Source organism: Oncorhynchus kisutch, linkage group LG4 (assembly GCF_002021735.2).
Source record: "Oncorhynchus kisutch isolate 150728-3 linkage group LG4, Okis_V2, whole genome shotgun sequence".
NCBI lineage: Eukaryota > Metazoa > Chordata > Actinopteri > Salmoniformes > Salmonidae > Oncorhynchus > Oncorhynchus kisutch.
Window position 1 is genome coordinate 70419029 of NC_034177.2, and position 18475 is coordinate 70437503.

Here is an 18475-nt window from a genome sequence, read left to right on the forward strand (position 1 = left end):
GGAGGGGTTGAGGGTAGCTGAAGGCTGGGACTGGATGGTCCTCAGAGATAGATGGGAGGGGTTGAGGGTAGCTGAAGGATGGGACTGGATGGTCCTCAGAGATAGATGGGAGGGGTTGAGGGTAGCTGAAGGCTGGGACTGGATGGTCCTCAGAGATAGATGGGAGGGGTTGAGGGTAGCTGAAGGCTGGGACTGGATGGTCTTCAGAGATAGATGGGAGGGGTTGAGGGTAGCTGAAGGCTGGGACTGGATGGTCTTCAGAGATAGATGGGAGGGGTTGAGGGTAGCTGAAGGCTGGGACTGGATGGTCTTCAGAGATAGATGGGAGGGGTTGAGGGTAGCTGAAGGCTGGGACTGGATGGTCCTCAGAGATAGATGGGAGGGGTTGAGGGTAGCTGAAGGCTGGGACTAAAAACAAACAAAAGGTAACTATTGTCAAATATAATATTTCTGTAAAATGTATAAGCTTGAAGTAGAAGCCTAAGTGTTGTTGTCCATTAGTTTACTCCAATTAGGGGAGGGGTGGTGGGGTTAGGGGAAAATAAAGGAAAATGTATTACAAAATATATATACACCACCGTTCAAAAGTTTGGGGTCAATTAGAAATGTCCTTGTCCATTAAAATAACATCAGTTATGATCAGCTGGAAACAGCTGATTTCTAATGGGATATCTACGTAGGCGTACAGAGGCCCATTATCAGCAACCATCACTCTTGTGATCCAGTGGCACGTTGTGTTAGCTAATCCAGGTTTATCATTTTAAAAGTCTAATTGATCATTATAAAACCCTTTTGCAACTATGTTAGCACATATGAAAACTGTTTTTCTGAATAAAAGAGCAATAAAACTGTCCTTCTTTAGACAAGTTGAGTATCCTGGAGCATCATTATTTCTTTGTTCGATTACAGGCTCAAAATGGCCAAAAACAAAGACTTTTCTTCTGAAACTCGTCAGTCTATTCTTGTTCTGAGAAATGAAGGCTATTCCATGCAAGAAATTACCAAGAAACTGAAGATCTCGTACAATGCGGTGACCTACTCCCTTCACAGAACAGCGCAAACTGGCTCTAACCAGAATAGAAAGTGAAGTGGGAGGCCCTGGTGCACAACTGAGTAAGAGGACAAGTACATTATAGTGTCTAGTTTGAGAAACAGACACCTTATATGTCCTCAACTGGCAGCTTCATTAAATAGTACTCGTAAAACACCAGTCTCAATGTCAACAGTGAAGAGGCGACTCCAGGATGCTGACCTTCTAGGCAGAGTTGCAAAGAAAAAGCCAGGGGGGGGGGGGGGCGATTTATAGAGATGGTCTTCTGGGTGTGGAGCGACCAATGGGTAGATTTCCCTGTGGGTCCTGCTTTTTATTTAACATCCATGGGCTCCATCAACTCTAAAGATAACAATTGCATTTTAGAAAAAGTATGGCAACACTAGCTAGCTATTCTCTCATGGAGTTTGAAAGGCCTTAATATTCCTATCAAGCGTTCCAGCTGTCTTGATATTCTAGAAAGAAACATATTGATATAGCAGTGTTCCAATAATCACACCTACTCCAAAAGGACACACATAGAAAAGAGAATAATTTGCACAAACTGGCTGCTTTTTCATCAGCCCCAAACAAAACTAAGGGTGTAATCATAATGAAACATAAGAAACTCAAAATCACCGTCCTTGGTATAGGCCGAAGACCAAAAAGGCAGAATCACTTTCCTTAAAGGGTAGGTAGCATAAACCTAACGACATGTAACATATGGATTTGCATTAGAAAGTCCCAATGCAAAAATACACCTCACTTTTCTATTTTTTGAGTTATTACATAAAACTGGTCAGAATGCCGGAGTCATAGCAGAAAAAACATTGTCGTGTGGGACGTAATAGGGAAGACCCAGAAAGCCAGCCTATTCCCTATAATGTAAACTCCACCAGAAAAAGCTTTTAATTTATAACTTTTGCACTCATGACTACTGGTTTCAATTTTCAGCCAATTTACAAGCAAATAATTTATGAATTTATTGTTACAAATCAGCCTGCCAGCGTTATCTCTACGAGCCTGCTAACGTTATCTCTACGAGCCTGCTAACGTTATCTCTACGAGCCTGCTAACGTTATCTCTACGAGCCTGCTAACGTTACGTTAGCACTGCGTGAGTCAGCCAGTTGCTTTCAACACCTAGTTTACCACTACTTTAAAATAAACCAACATTTTGGAAATACATAATGCTATCAAATGATCAAATAATGTCACCGGTACATGCAGTTATCATAGCCAGCCAGCTAAAGTTAGTTATGTTTGCCTGCTAGCTAGGCTAGCAACCTAACTAGTCTAGTATTAATGAGGTTGTATTCAGAGAGTATATGTTGGAGGCCCTTGGTTGAGTATAGAGAGAAATAGGGTGTATTTTATGGGAAAAGATGGTCTTCACTGACGTACAGTGCATTAGGAATGTATTCAGACCCCTTGACTTTTTCCTCATGTTGTTACGTTACAACCTTATTCTAAACTGCATTAAATCGTTTTTTCCCTCATAAATCTACACACAATACCCCATAATGACAAAGCAAAAACAGGTTGTTAGAAATGTTTGCAAATGTATTAAACATGGAAATATCACATTTACATAAGTATTCAGATCCTTTACTCAGTGCTTTGTTGAAGCACCTTTGGCAGTGATTACAGCCTCAAGTCTTCTTGGGTATGACACTACAAGCTTGGCACACCTGTATTTGGGGAGTTTCTTACATTCTTCTCTGTAGATCCTTTCAAGCTCTGTCAGGTTGGATGGGGAGCGTTGCTGCACAGCTATTTTCAGGTATCTCCAAAGATGTTCGATTGGGTTCATGTCCAGGCCCTGGCTGGGCCCCTCAAGGACATTCAAAGACTTGTCCCAAAGCCACTCCTGCGTTGTCTTGGCTGAATGCTTAGGGTCGTGATCCTGTTGGAAGTTTAACCTTCCTCCCAGTCTCAGGTCCTGAGCACTCTGGAGCAGGTTTTCATCAAGGATCTCTATGTACTTTGCTCCATTCATCTTTGCCTCGATCGTGGCTAGTCTCCAAATCCCTACCGCTGAAAAACATCCCCACAGCATAATGCTACCACCACCATGCTTCACCGTAGGGATGGTGCCAGGTTTCCTCCAGACGTAACGCTTGGCATTCAGGCCAAAGAGTTCAATCTTGATTTCATCAGACCAGAGAATATTGTTCAACAAACTAGAATGGTCCAAACACACCAAGACAGTCGTGAAGAGGGCACGACAAAGCCTATTCCCCCTCAGGAAACTAATAAGATTTGGCATGGGTCCTGATATCCTCAAAAGGTTCTACAGCTGCAACATCGAGAGCATCCTGACCGGTTGCATCACTGCCTGGTACGGCAATTGCTCGGCCTCCGACCGCAAGGCTCTATAGAGGGTAGTGTGTACGGCCCAGTACATCACTGACGCTAAGCTGCCTGCCATCCAGGACCTCTACACCAGGCGATGTCAGAGGAAGGCCCTAAAAATTGTCAAAGACCCCAGCCACCCCAGTCATAGACTGTTCTCTCTACTACCGCATGGCAAGTGGTACCGGAGTGCCAAGTCTAGGACAAAAACGCTTCTCAACAGTTTTTACCCCCAAGCCATAAGACTCCTGAACAGGTAATCAAATGGTTACCCAGACTATTTGCATTGTGTGCCCCCCCTCCCCCAACCCCTCTTTTACACTGCTGCTACTCTCTGTTTATCATATATGCATAGTCACTTTAACTATACATTCATGTACATACTACCTCAATTGGGCCAACCAACCAGTGCTCCCGCACATTGGCTAAGCGGGCGATCTTCATTGTGTCCCGCCACCCGCCAACCCCTCTTTCATGCCACTGCTACTCTCTGTTCATCATATATGTATAGTCACTTTAACCATATCTACATGTACATACTACCTCAATCAGCCTGACTAACTGGTATCTGTATGTAGCCTCGCTACTGTTATAGCCTCGCTACTGTATATAGCCTGTCTTTTTACTGTTGTTTTATTTCTTTACTTACCTATTGTTCACCTAACACCTTTTTTGCACTATTGGTTAGAGCCTGTATGTAAGCATTTCACTGTAAGGTCTACACCTGTTGTATTCGGTGCACGTGACAAATCAACTTTGATTTGAAATCCTTTTTTCTACTGTATATTTACAACTTAGGTCAGCTATGCTGGTCTATGGAGTCCCTTGGGAAACCCAACTACCGAACCATCCAATGATGGGATATATAAATAAATGATCTTAGCTTCAGAAATGACTGATCTCTCTTATATATAAACAACTTTTGGAAAACTAATATTCTGAGCTAGCAATTAAAAGAGTATTGTCCACAGATCTAATTTAATCTGAAAACCCTTTAACTGGAACAGAATATGAAAAAATATGACCTTAGCATCCTGTAATCCGAGCATCAATTTATACATTTTAAGTCAGTTGACAGACTGCATTTAACACCAAGGAAACATTTTACGATGAAGTTATCCCCAGCTGTTCATTATGTCTCCTAAATCAGGTAGGCACATTCCTCCATATGATGTGGGAGTGCCCTGAGGTTAAATACTTTTGGGGCAAAGTTACAAAATTCCTTTTGAAGTGCATGAATCTAAATATTCAATGCTTTGCATCTATTATGTTACTTAACGATGATAGCTCCTCGAATCTCTCAATCAAGCAACGATTACTGCTGGCAGGCATCATTTCCGAAAAAAAAAAGATGTTGGTTCTTAGATGGCACTTACCTCACTCTCTGCCAATTCACCAGTGGATACAGTTACCGTTAGAAGTTATAACGTCAGAATTATCAAAAGCGAGACTGAATGGTGCTAGTCAAGGAACAATTGAGGCCTGGACAAATATACTCAGAAGAGAATAATCTCAGCTAAAGCCCAACACATACAAGTAAACAATACATACATAGTTGGGGCTGTAAGGCCCACTTCTTTTTTGTCTTCTGTTCCTCATTACATTGAATTTATTAACATTTTAACTCTATATGTATTTCTTACTGGGTTTTTTTCAAAACAAATAAAAATGTGGTCCTCCAAAAAATAATATATCACATAGTAACGACTGTGTCTTGTAGACCTGGGCCATATGTATCAAGAGCCTCAGAGTAGGATTTCTGATAAGGGATAAGTTTAGCCTTTTAGATGACAATAAATAAGATCACAGGGCCAGGGGGGACCTGATCCTAGATCAGCACTGCTACTCTGAGATACTCGATACGGTCCCAGATAATTATGTGTGTTGGCATTAGAATTTAGCCTACCCTCTTGGTGTGAAATGAAATTGTACTCTGAAATTGTACTCTGGGAAAATACTGTATGTAAGTATTTTAATCCCCTGTTAATGATGTTGTACATGCATTGATTTCAGGTAAGTTTCTCGTTAAAGTAGTTTATTTCAGATATGAAGCATTGAATTACACATGATCAGTGTGTACATTAAACAACAGAAAATCTAAAATTGCACTCAATTAATCTGCCTTTGTCTAGAATACACAATCACTGGCATAATTAAGCCAGCAGAGCCTGCACAATGCAAAAGAACAAGACTGTGATAGACAGGCATTAGTCTTATTCAGTCCTTCCAGATCAGTAACCCCCAAAGAGGTGAGAGCTAGGGAGCAAAATGGAACAAGGCCTATTTGTAATTTGGAGGGACTTCACTCAGTCTCTGTTGTTCTGTTGCCTCCTGCTGGAGAGAAAGTGAACCTTCAGTTATCGGTGAACATACCAGTCGTATAGTTTACTAATGGACAACGATCCGTTAGTCAGAGAAAATGTCAAGTGCACCAACGGAAAGGAAATAGCAAACATGAATATTGGCAGTGATCACACTGACCTATCTTTGGTGTGCAGCCACTGTGCTGTAGACCACATCACCTGGTTCTGCTTCCTGTAAGAGAGGAGGAGCACACACAGATTGATAGCTATAATGGTGATTTACAGAGCCTATATACATATAAGCTTCTGCCAGTACAAACACATACAGGTATGAATAAGTTAAGCAAGTCATCAACACAGTTGAGCAGCTTTTTATGCAGGCTTTGGTCTTGGTGACCACAGTGTTGTATGTCACTGCATCATCAGGTAATGGGTCCTGATGGTAGACGGTTACATAGAGTTATTCAGATAACATTTATATCCATTTTGTATTTATTGTACATTCTACAGTACATCAGGGCTGTCAATTCACGTTCTGCTTCTCAAGACAGAAAAATACTATACAAGACCAGCAGTGTGTATGTGTTTATTTAGTTTAAAGTTTACCCTTTGTGCTGTCCTGTGCTGCATAGGAATCACAGTGCTGTATAAGTCACCGTGGCTCTCAGGGTTTAGGCCCTGTGGGATGGAGGAGAGAGAGCAACATGATCTCATCCACTCAGAGAGGGGGTTAGTTGGGTTGCAGAGGGGTTATGTTGGGTTGGGGGGGGTTGGGTTGGGTTTGATGGGGATTTAGTTGGGTTGCAGAGGGTTTAGGCTGGGTTGGAAGGGGGGTTGGGTCAAAAAGATTAGGTTTTTACCTGTTGTGCTGTTCCTCTGGTGTGACTCACAGTACTGTAGGTTATGTTCTGCTCAGAGTCAGCAGACTGCTGAAAGAATGAAACACAAACCTAGTTAACATCAAACTTTCTTTTTACGACATAAGGATGTTGTACACATGTATATTGACACATGCATTTGCAGTTTCAATGTATTCTAATGAATGTACAAAATGTGTTATCATTCAAGTGTCAGGAGTTGTGGTGAGGGATTTGAGGAAGTCAAATATGCATACTCAGTGCATGACTACATTGAGAAACCCAGTTCTCTTTAAACTGTTTAACTTAATATTCTTGAGTCCAGTAAACCTAAGATATCGGGTTGATAATTGATGCCTTTTATGACTATCAAACAAAGAGAGCCCTAGAATATCAAGAAGTGAAAGGAACAGATGTGTGAGAAAATAACATGATCATAGCTTACTACTGTGGTGTTTGCTGGTTGGTCCTTTGCCTTCTTCTCCTCTGAAATAAAGAAAAGAGGATGTTGGTACTAGTGATCTTTGATGTCAAACTTTTCATTTATAGTATCAACTGTCCTGTATTTATTATATTCTGCAAATGACATTAGTCATTATTATTATTGTTTTAATCAATTTTTATTAAAACAAATACTTACTTTGTTTTCTCAACATCTTCAATGTGACCAAGGTAGCAGCTATCACCACCACCAACAGGCTCAGAGGAATGAGCAGGACAACCAGCAAACTGGAATTTAAAATGCAATTAAATAGAATATATAGATAATCGCAGTCATTGATCTACATGTCATAGGCATCATTTTTGTTGCACTGTTGCGACAGAGTAGAAATACTTTGTAGCCTATCATGGTCCGAACACATTAGCTTTAGGAAGTAAGGAATAAGGAACTTTACCAAAAGAGGGAGGAGAAGAGAATGCCACAAATGCTTAAGTATGTCACAATACACGCACAAGGATGTCTAACCATGGGGAAGTGGTAAAAGAAGGTGTTTTTCATTTTGTATCCACTTTCATCCATTGCCCCCACACCCTTACAGTATCACCAACCATTTGGATGACTATTACATGTTTGTCATTTAGCAGACGCTCTTATCCAGAGTGACAATTAGGGTTAAGTGCCTTGCTCAAGGGCACATCAACAGATTTGTCTGATTAGGGGATTTGAACCGCCGTCCTTCTGTTTGTACTGGCCTAAAGCTCTTAACCATTAGGCTACCTGCCACCAATGTTCCATATAAGCTGCGCACAGCTCCCCCGCAGAAGAAATATCAGCCCCCACAGAGAAGCACGAGATTGAACATCACTCAACTTTCACAAGTTTTCTTTGTTAGTTAACACTATAAACATTTCCCTTCACTGTGGGAATTAAATCGAATCAATGGAATATTAGCCAATTTCATTGCAACAAATGAACAAAACGAACTATGCAATACTTAGTATGCAAAACTAACTATGCAAGAGATTTTCATGTAGGCAGAAGTCAGGCCCATACTCCCATACTCAAATTATTTTCTAGTAAGTGAGTTACTAGCCTAGCTATAGATCATTTGTATTCGGCAATGTGGGAGTGACTGCTTCCTACAATAGCACAAAACGTGTACATTTCTAGCCATCTTTGAAAAACAAGTCAGGTAAAGAGCTTTTTTTATGTCTTAAAGGAGCAGTATTGTATTTTGAGAGAGACTTGAATAAGTTAAGTTGCCAATATGCAGAGGGTAGCATCATTTGTCTGATTCTCTGTAATAATGGTATGGGAATAATAATGAATTGTATTTTGTAAAGTGGTTTCTTGCATCAAACAACACAACAATATGATCAGTCACCTTGTCTGAAGGACAGATGGATAATTCATGTCAAGCCCTGCATGTTTTTTTTTTCAAAAGTCTCATGGAATGTAGGCCTACATTGAACACCACACATTAGATGCTACTGTAGGCTGAAGGAAGTAACTGCTATTTCCATGTTAAAATGTTATCTGAGCCATAGTTTTTGATGGTAGGCCACTCTGGTAGGCCTACAGTATGATCAAATAGCCACAGTAACCTACGTGGCCCCTGTTTAAACAGTAAATTAAAGCAGGTACAGCCTCAGTGTTCACAGTAAACGTACACCGGAAGTAGCACAGAATTTTCACAAAGTTCAAGTTTGCACTCAGCAGACCAGACATTTTCTCAGTGCTTAAACATTTTTAGAGGGAACATTTCCTGCTGCCCCTGTTAATGTGAGGAGACTGAATACTGACCTCTGGATCCTTTCCTGTCGCTTCTCGTCAGTTCCCCCATTGTTCTGGTCTGTAACAGAAGGGGTGAATGTTGCCTGAGAAGTGTTACTCAGCACCTGTTAGGGAAGTTTAGTAAGTGGTTGGAGCTTTTGTCGCTGTGAGAAGCTACAATAAGTAGCTCCAATAAACTGACTGGTGTACAATGTAGATTTATATGATTAAAACCAGGTAACTGGAATGTTGATTAGCTGATCTATATAATGCTTTCTTATCTTGTGTTTTACACATGCGTTAAAATTAAATTCCTTGAATTTTCAGTATTAATTTCAAATCTAGGTGGTAGATATGATGAACTGTTTTATAAAGATTGTTCAATTTCTTAATGAACTTTAACATGACTGACAGGATAATCTCAAAAGAATGTGTGGTCAAATTCAGATTTCCGTTTTGGGGCCTCCTGAGTGGCGCAGCGGTCTAAGGCAGCGGTCTAAGGCACTGCTAGAGGCGATGATACAGACCCAGGTTTATTCCCTGGCTGTGCCACAACCAACCGTGGCCGGAAGTCCCATAGGACGGTGCACAATTGACGTAGCATCGTCCGGGTTAGGGAAGGGTTTGTCCAGGGGGGCTTTACTTGGCTCATCGCACCTTAGCAACTCCTTGTGGCGGGCCGGGTGCCTGCAGGCTGACCCCGGTCGCCAGATGAGCGGTGTTTCCTCCAACACATTGGTGCGGCTGGCTTCCGGGTTAAGCTGGCAGGTGTTAAGAAGCGCGGTTAGGCGGGTCATGTTTCGGAGGACGCATGACTCCACATTCAACTCCACATTCGAGCCCTTTGGGGAGTTGCAGCGATGAGACAAGATCGAAGTTGTGAAGAAAAATGGCAAAATACAAAATATATTTATTTCCACTTTGCTTCAGAAATGTTCCTTTATCTCTAACACTGGATGAATAAACGGGACTCATACATGGTTATATGGGATTGCTCTGTACTTACTTGTGGTGGTTGTGTTACTCTGTGTTGTGGTTGGTTGGTTAACAGTGATATGAACAGGCATCTGTAGATCTCCAACTGCACACCAGTACCAGCCAGTGTTCTTCATTTTTAGTTGACTCATCGTTACGATCATAACTTTTTTTCCATTGGCAAGAATCCGCTTTAATGCTACTGATGCTCCATCTAAATTCCCAACAGTCCTCTCCACGCAAGAGCCACCCAGCCTGCACCAGCAGAAATCTCCAGAGTTACTATAGTTACAATTGACAGTGACACTCTGTCCTTCAACTCCAGTCACATGTTGTTGGTCCACATAGAGTCCTGCAGTACCTGCACATGAATGGATTTGAAAGGTCAACATTGGTGTGAATGTCAAATAATCCCCACATAGAGTACATGTTCGGTCATTTTAAAAAGGTACATCTAGATCAGAAAACACAAATGGTTTAAACAGAATTATGAGGCCAGATGCTCATCTAAACTATTCAATTTTACATGGTATTACTAAACTCCGTAGATGGTATTTTAATGATCAGAAAGGTAAGGATCTCACCTGTGGCAACTGACAGATATAGATGTGTGGTGTCACCTTTCTCCACAGCACACCAGAAATATCCAGAGACCCTTAGTTGCAGATTCTTCATGGTCACAGTGAAGACTCTTGTAGTAACATTATCAGCAATGGACAACCAATTAGATGCACTCTGAGAGTCAGTACGTATTAGAGTAGAGCAAAAATTGAAAAAATATCCACTACACCAGTATTTCACATGTTTTTCAGAGCCATGATGATAGAGACATGGGATGGTGATGGAGCCTCCTTCACTTACAGACACATGACTCACTGTGGACACACCGTGAATACCTGTAGACACAACAGCAAATACATATATAGATACTTTAATTTCACCCAGCTGCTCAAGAGTCCCACCTGATGATCAGCCAAACCACTTGACAAAATGTATACATTTGTGACCTCTAGAGAAAAATGAGTGATAGACATAGTCACACTATGTGTTTGTGACACCAGAGAAGACTGAGACATGTTAGTGCTGATGTTGTCACACCCAAATCCAACCATGAGAACATAACGTAACACATAACATATTTAGCTTTGACACCCCTAAACTATGGAGACAATATCTAGTTTCAATCAGATACAATTTGAAGTTAATGAAATAGTTATGAAATACTATAACTTTGACTGGATGGTTGTTCTGATATCTACTGTAGTACAATGTTGACAAAAAATGTTTGTGCAAAATATGTTACTGACACTTCGGTTATTAGGTAAAAAGTTGCACTTCTTCCCTCAGCTGGGGCTCAGTCAACTGGGGCCCAGAGAGGGGAGAGGTCAGGCTTGTCTTTTACATGTCCCTGGTGCTATGCAGAATATCAGAAAGGGAAGAGAACAGGAGGGAACATTGTCTTCATATGTGAATGTGTCTTTACCTATTCTAAACCATGTGAAGGGATGGTGTGATTAATGGGGAACAAAAATAGAACTGTTTGGCCATAATGACCATTCTTATGTTTGGAGGAGAAAGGGGGAGGCTTGCAAGCCGAAGAACACCATCCCAACCGTGAAACACGGGGTGGCAGCATCATGTTGTGGGGGTGCTTCGCTGCAGGAGGGACTGGTGCACTTCACAAAATAGATGGCAGCATTAGGAGGAAAATTATGTGGATATATTGAATCAACTTCTCAAGACATTAGTCAGGAAGTTAAAGCTTGGTCGCAAATGAGTCTTCCAAATGGACAATGACCCCAAGCATACTTCCAAAGTTGTGGCAATGGGCCAAAATGGGCCAAAATTCACCCAACTTATTGTGGGAAGCTTGTGGAAGGCTACCCAAAACATTTGACCCAAGTTAAACAATTTAAATGCAATGCTACCAAATACTAATTGAGTGTATGTAAGCTTCTGACCCACTGAGAATGTGATGAAATAAATAAATAATTCTCTCTACGATTATTCTGACATTTCACATTCTTAAAATAAAGTGGTGATCCTAACTAACCAAAGAAAAATGAATTTTTACTAGGATTAGATGTCAGGAATTGTGAAACTGAGTTTAAATGAATTTGACTAAGTATGTAGTGTACTTTTTTAGGATATATTAAGTATACAAAACATATACTATCATAACACTTCACACTTAAAGTACACTTTAAATTCATAGTTTTTTCAGTCTTTGTAGTATACAACAGGTGGGTAGCAGGTAGCCTAGTGGTTAGCAGTGTTGGGCCAGTAACTGAAAGGTTGTTGGTTCAAATCCCTGAGCTGACAAAGTGAAACATCTGTTGATGTGCCTTTGAGCAAGGCACTGTCATGTATTTACTATCATTAAATTCAAAATGTATTTTTTTATTAAAGATTCTCTGTAATTAGTATTATGCGATCAAACTGATAAATCATGTAACCGTAATTAACTATGAATTCGGAGCACCAAGGAATATATTCAGATTACAAAGTTATAATTTCCCAATATGACCTTTCAGATATTTTCATATCTGCTCAACAGTCTTCTGATTAAGGAATTGTTTATTTTACCTCACGTTAGTCTCATTCCAAACGTCGTAAATTGTTGGTTATCTGCACAAACCCAGTCTTCACTATGAGTCATCCATACATCAATTGTCTTAAATCATTTATTTATTACTAACTAAATAATTCACAGAAATGCATAAACAAAACAACAAAGTAAATATGGTTACAAGATATGCCGGTTTAGCCCTAGTTGGCTAAACCGGCATGGCGGCTTGTTAGACAAAAGGGAAGAGGGGGTCGACTAAGAAGTCACTACAAAGTTAATAATTATAACAATTGAAATGCTAATCCTTTACACATGAACGCTCACTCTTTCAGGGAACAATTGCAATCAATATATATATTTACGCTCAGTGTGTCGTCTTGATCTTTGTTGAAAAGTTCATTTCTGTTAGAGAGTTTTTGTCCTCTCTCGCTCTCTCTCTCTCTGTTAGAGTGAATTGTTCAGAGCGACATTCATTCATGTTGTTGTGGATTGGATGTTTCGGCGGTTGTCGTTCTTCGCGTTCAATGATACCGAATTCCTAGCTGCAGACAGTAGTAATTAATATCAAAGACTTGTTCTTATTCTGTCGGTATCGATAGTCTCAGAGTTTAACCACGTGGTATGGTTAAAAGACTCAGCAATGGTCTGCAACCTTTGTCCTCCCGTGATTGAGAGAAACATGGTCTACTTAGAATTTCTCAAAGTTGGGTTTTATTCGGAATTGCAAAAAAGGGGCTGTCCCAGGATGCCTGACCCTAACTGGGCTCATGGGCGGTCATCTGATTTAGTTCAACTCAAAAGGGAATTGGAGTTTCCTTCATTAAACAGTCCAAAATCACATTACACAATTTTACAAACATTATCATCCTCACTCATTCATCTTATACAGTAATTAGATGTAAACCTCATATCTGAGGCTATTATATAAACAGCATTATGGTAATGCAGCCACACCGTCTCCCATGTGCTTCCCCAAGTTGTAACAAACGGACCAGTTCGTAGCTGGATTCTTCACCGATCTTTTATACCTTCTCCGGAACCTAAACGTTGTTCAGACCTCAAGTTCTGTGAGGTGGAAGAAATTCCTTTGTTCTCTATGAATCTTCACTTTATTTCTATACTGTGTGGCCATGAGGCAAGGTCTTCCCTAGGAATTTACGACCTCACTCTGACCACAGCAGTCTGGTTGTAGAAGCAGAGAGCGGGGGATGGTTTTCGCTGTACCCAAAGAGGGCAACTTCATGACAGCACATAACCCTAATTTCCCCAGGGTCGCTGACATTGATCCCTGGCACTGAACCCACTCTCAGGGGGAGTGGGATATGCACAAACTAATTTACGATTCACTCTTGTACATGTGTGAAATAGGACAAATTTAAGCACCCACCTAATTATCTTATAAATATACTATCAACCTGCAATACACTTTTTAAAAGTGTAATTTAAATGCATTGTATTTCATTTTTTAATTATACTATATGTTCACTAAGTTGAAGCATCGATTTTATTTTATGGAACTCTGCTTATGAGTTATAAAGTACTATAAGGGCACGAGGCGAGACCCAGATGTAGACACGGGAGGCAGATGGTTTGAGTCTTTGATATTTATTGATTATCCAAAAGGGGTAGGCAAGAGAATAATCGTGGACAGGCAAAAAGGTCAAAACCAGTTTAGAGTCCAGGAGGTACAGTGTGGCAGACAGGCTTGAGGTCAGGGCAGGTGGGTACAGAGTCCAGAAATCAAGCAAGGGTCAAAACCGGGAGGACGAGCAAAAGAGAAAAGGCAGGAGCATGGGAAAAACACACTGGTTGACTTGGAACATACAAGACAAATAGACACAGACAGAAAACACCGGTTTAAATACCCAGGGGATAATGGGGAAGATGGGAAACACCGGGAGGGGGTCTTGACAAGCACAAGGACAGGTGAAACAGATCAGGATGTGACGGTACCCCCCCCCCCCCCCCCCAGGGGCACCTCCTGGCGTCTTACATGGAGCGCATACCTGGTTGACCGGGGTGCCGGCGGTGGAAGTCAGCGATGAGGGCTGGGTCCAGGATGTCTGTAGTGGGAACCCAGCACCTCTCCTCCGGGCCTCCCAGTCAACCAGGTACTGGAAATCCCTGCCCCGCGGTCGAACACTCAGGAGGTGTCTCACCGTGTATACCAGATGGCCATCGATGACACGGGGTGGGCCTGGAAACAGAAGACAAAGGGCTGTGAGACACGTTCTTAATCCTAGACACACGGAACGTAGGGTGAATATGGAGAGTACGGGGTAACAAAAGATGAACAGCAGTGGAACTAAGGACTCTAGAGATGGGGAAATGGCCAATGAAACAGGGGGAAGTTTGTGGGACTCCACCTGAAGGGGCAGGTCCCATGTGGATAGCCATACCCTCTGCCCAATGCAATATCGAGGAGCCCGGCAGTGACCCGCTTGTTGATACCTGGAGTTGGTCTTGAGAAACGCTGCCCGGGCTCTTCTCCAAGTACGCCGACATCGGCGAATGTGCATCTGGGCCGAGGGTATGTTGACTTCCTGCTCTTGTTCTGGGAAGAGCGGAGGCTGATACCCCATGGAGCACTCGAAAGGGGAGAGTCGCGTAGCCGAACAGGGAAGAGTGTTCTGGGCATACTCCAGCCAAACCAGTTGTCGGCTCCAGGTAGCGGGGTTGGTTGAAACGGGGCAACTTAAGGTTGTTTTCAGGTCTTGGTTTGCCACAGACTAACAGACTATCCTTCCTGTTTGGCCCTGTCCGGGGGTGTCCTCGGATGGGGCCACAGTGTCTCCTGACCCCTCCTGTCTCAGCCTCCAGTATTTATGCTGCAGTAGTTTATGTGTCGGGGGGCTGGGGTCAGTTTGTTATATCTGGAGTACTTCTCCTGTCCTATTCGGTGTCCTGTGTGAATCTAAGTGTGCGTTCTCTAATTCTCTCCTTCTCTCTTTCTTTCTCTCTCTCGGAGGACCTGAGCCCTAGGACCATGCCCCAGGACTACCTGACATGATGACTCCTTGCTGTCCCCAGTCCACCTGGCCATGCTGCTGTTCCAGTTTCAACTGACCTGAGCCCTAGGACCATGCCCCAGGACTACCTGACATGATGACTCCTTGCTGTCCCCAGTCTACCTGGCCATGCTGCTGCTCCAGTTTCAACTTCCACCTGACTGTGCTGCTGCTCTAGTTTCAACTGTTCTGCCTTATTATTATTCGACCATGCTGGTCATTTATGAACATTGAACATCTTGACCATGTTCTGTTATAATCTCCACCCGGCACAGCCAGAAGAGGACTGGCCACCCCACATAGCCTGGTTCCTCTCTAGGTTTCTTCCTAGGTATTGGCCTTTCTAGGGAGTTTTTCCTAGCCACCGTGCTTCTACACCTGCATTGCTTGCTGTTTGGGGTTTTAGGCTGGGTTTCTGTACAGCACTTTGAGATATCAGCTGATGTACGAAGGGCTATATAAATAAATTTGATTTGATTTGATTTGAACAGGAACAGTGCTGACAGGAACAGTGCTGTGGGTAACTCTACCAATGGATTGGAGTTGAGTGGGGATACCTAATTCAGAAACTAGGGGAGTGTCCATAAAACTCTCATCCTCCCCAGAGTCAATGAGCACCCGGAGAGACTTAGACTGGTCTCCCCACAGCAGTTTCACAAAAAAAGGAGTGCGGTTGATGGGAATTGGAGGATTCTCAGTCTGGCTCACCAGAGTGCTTGTACCTACTAACGAAATATTTCTCTTAACCGGGCAGGTGGCTATATAATGTCCCGCAGCCCCACAGTACAGACAACTGGTGCACAATTATTAAAAACAATGACTTGTCACTGAGAGACTAGTCAGGATCGAGGGAAAGATGAACGGAGCAAAGTACAAAGAGATGAAAACCTGCTCCAGAGTGCTCAGGACCTCAGACTGAGGCGAAGTTTCACCTACCAACAGGACAACGACCCTAAGCACACACCCAAGACAATGCAGGAGTGGCTTCGGGACAAGTCTCTGAATGTCCTTGAGTGGCCCAGCCAGAGATGAGACGTAAACTCGATTGAACATCTCTAGAGAAACCAGAAGATAGCTGTGCAGCAACACTCCCCATCCAACCCTACAGAGCTTGGGAGAAACTCCCAAAATACAGGTGTGCCAAGCTTGTAGCGTCATACCCAAAAAGACTTGAGGCTGTAATCGCTGCCGAAGGTGCTTCAGCAAAGTACTGAGTAAAGTGTCTGAATAGTTTTTTTTTTGCTTTGTCATTATGGGGTATTGAATATAGATTGATGAGGGGGGGGAAAGCAATTTAATCAATTTTAGAATAAGAATGTAACATAACAAAATGTGGAAAAAGTCAAGGTGCCTGAATAATTTCAGAATGCACTGTACACCTGTCTGTCTACCCCTATTCTTTGTCACCCTGATAAAGGCTCTTGTAGCGGCAACGTGCTAGTAATCTTTTAAATTGTTGCTATAAAGCCAAACAATAAAGGATTTTACATTTTATTTCTGGAAGTTGGTTTGCAAAAAGGCTTTTTTAGCATTGTTTAATATCCAGCATCAACTTATTTTTGATCAAAGAGCACCTCATGGTATACAACTGTAACCAAATAAGTGCTTTATTCCTGTCTCTCTTCTTAATATGTTAGATCTTGATTACTGGAAGTTGTATTTAAATGTGTTATTTAAAAACTAGCTAGCTGCTGAAAAATACAACTGTTCCACAAATTAAAACAGCACTCATCAATACATCTGAGCACAACATAAAGAACATCTTTAATGTGACTACAATGTCTATGGACAAAGTAGAACGAACATTATAGTGTTATACATTTCAGTATGTACTCAGTCTCAGTGTCTGACATAGAGGAATTGAGCCTAATAATATCAAGTAACAAAATGAATTCCCTCACTTACCTGACAGTCCAGTGAGGAAGAAAAGAATGTGCAGGACAAGGAGGAGATATGGAGCCATGATTGGATGAGAGAGAAATTCTCTGGTAGCTTTTATGTTTGAATGGGCGCACTGGTGTGTGTCAGGGACCAGGGCACCCAGGCAACTAACTCTACTTCCTGATCTTCATGGATATCACTTATTTAATAACTCTTCCTGTTTTAATGACATTGCATCCATGTGCCCTGTGCAAGACCTTGTGTAGTCAATGTTGAGCTGTTGAAACTGACCAAGGTGGGTTTGTAAATACATAAGTTGATTTATATGATAATTGCTTGTGGTTCGTTCCCCATCCTCAATACCCTGATAAAGTAATACATTTATAAACTCCTGTCCTGTGTTGGTCTGATATTCCTTTCTGATATTAATGAGGTCCCATACTGATTACAGTTATATGAAAAGTAAAGGAATTAGTTACGTAATCCTTTGGATTACTCAAAATGAGTAACGGAATCCAATTACATTTGTCAAAAACAATTTAAACGTTCACCTCATAGAGCATTTCTTTCATTTAGTAACATGAGTAAGCCTAATTCCAAGTTGTGGACAAATGTGAGAGCATAGCCTAAGATCTTAGAATTCATACTTCATATACTTTTATTACATTGTTTGATAGCTCAGCTGGTTAGCTACTGTAGCTACTGTAGATGGCTCTCAGTCTCACTGACCACCAAATGTTGCTGCTAACGCTAGCTAGCTTACTAGCAATGTTACGAATACAACTCCCATCTACTATTGACATCAGGATACGATTTGAGAGAACTATTTAGCTCCAAAAGTGGTTATAGCGAAGACAGTGCAATATTATGATAGGCAGAAACTGCTTCTCTAATTTAATCACTAATCACAATTATAGGCAAGGTCATAGCGATGTTAGCTAGTGTTAGGGTCGCGTAAATTCGAATCTGGTATCAGGATAAATATAACAATGAGTCACCAATTTTATACTATGTATTTTTTATTAGCTAAGTAATAAATGGCAAATGCAACTTTCGTATATACGGGCTCACTGTAATGCCACACAGGGCAGAACAGAGAACTGACAAGATGTATGTAAACAGTATTCTTTATACTGTGATTGACATAGTTCCAACCCGTCTGTTGGCCTGTCACAGTAGAGGCTGGGCGTGGTTTAAACTTGCCCAGCCTATTGCAGGCGCTCAGGCGGGTCCCCGCCTCTTGGCGCTTCTTGGAGTCCTCCCTCCGTCGATGTATAGATCCT

The 18475-nt window shown here is 41.8% G+C and overlaps 1 protein-coding gene across 2 annotated transcripts; it reads right to left on the minus strand.

Annotated features, from left to right (window-relative positions):
- Positions 1 to 5391: 5391 nt before the first annotated feature.
- On the minus strand, positions 5392 to 17368 carry LOC109889934 (polymeric immunoglobulin receptor-like). 2 transcript variants are annotated; one of them, XM_020481773.2, is made up of 10 exons: positions 17217 to 17368; positions 10319 to 10630; positions 9766 to 10095; positions 8790 to 8838; positions 7185 to 7273; positions 6990 to 7030; positions 6548 to 6616; positions 6294 to 6365; positions 5866 to 5919; positions 5392 to 5718 (listed from the first exon to the last, which is right to left on the minus strand). In XM_020481773.2, exons 1-9 carry the CDS (start codon positions 17272 to 17274, stop codon positions 5866 to 5868), a joined length of 1074 nt encoding a protein of 357 aa, XP_020337362.1. In that variant the 5' UTR covers positions 17275 to 17368; the 3' UTR covers positions 5392 to 5718. The 2 variants fall into 2 exon arrangements, with proteins under 2 accessions (XP_020337362.1, XP_020337363.1); XM_020481774.2 differs by having other exon boundaries at positions 5392 to 5715; positions 17217 to 17367.
- Positions 17369 to 18475: the final 1107 nt, after the last annotated feature.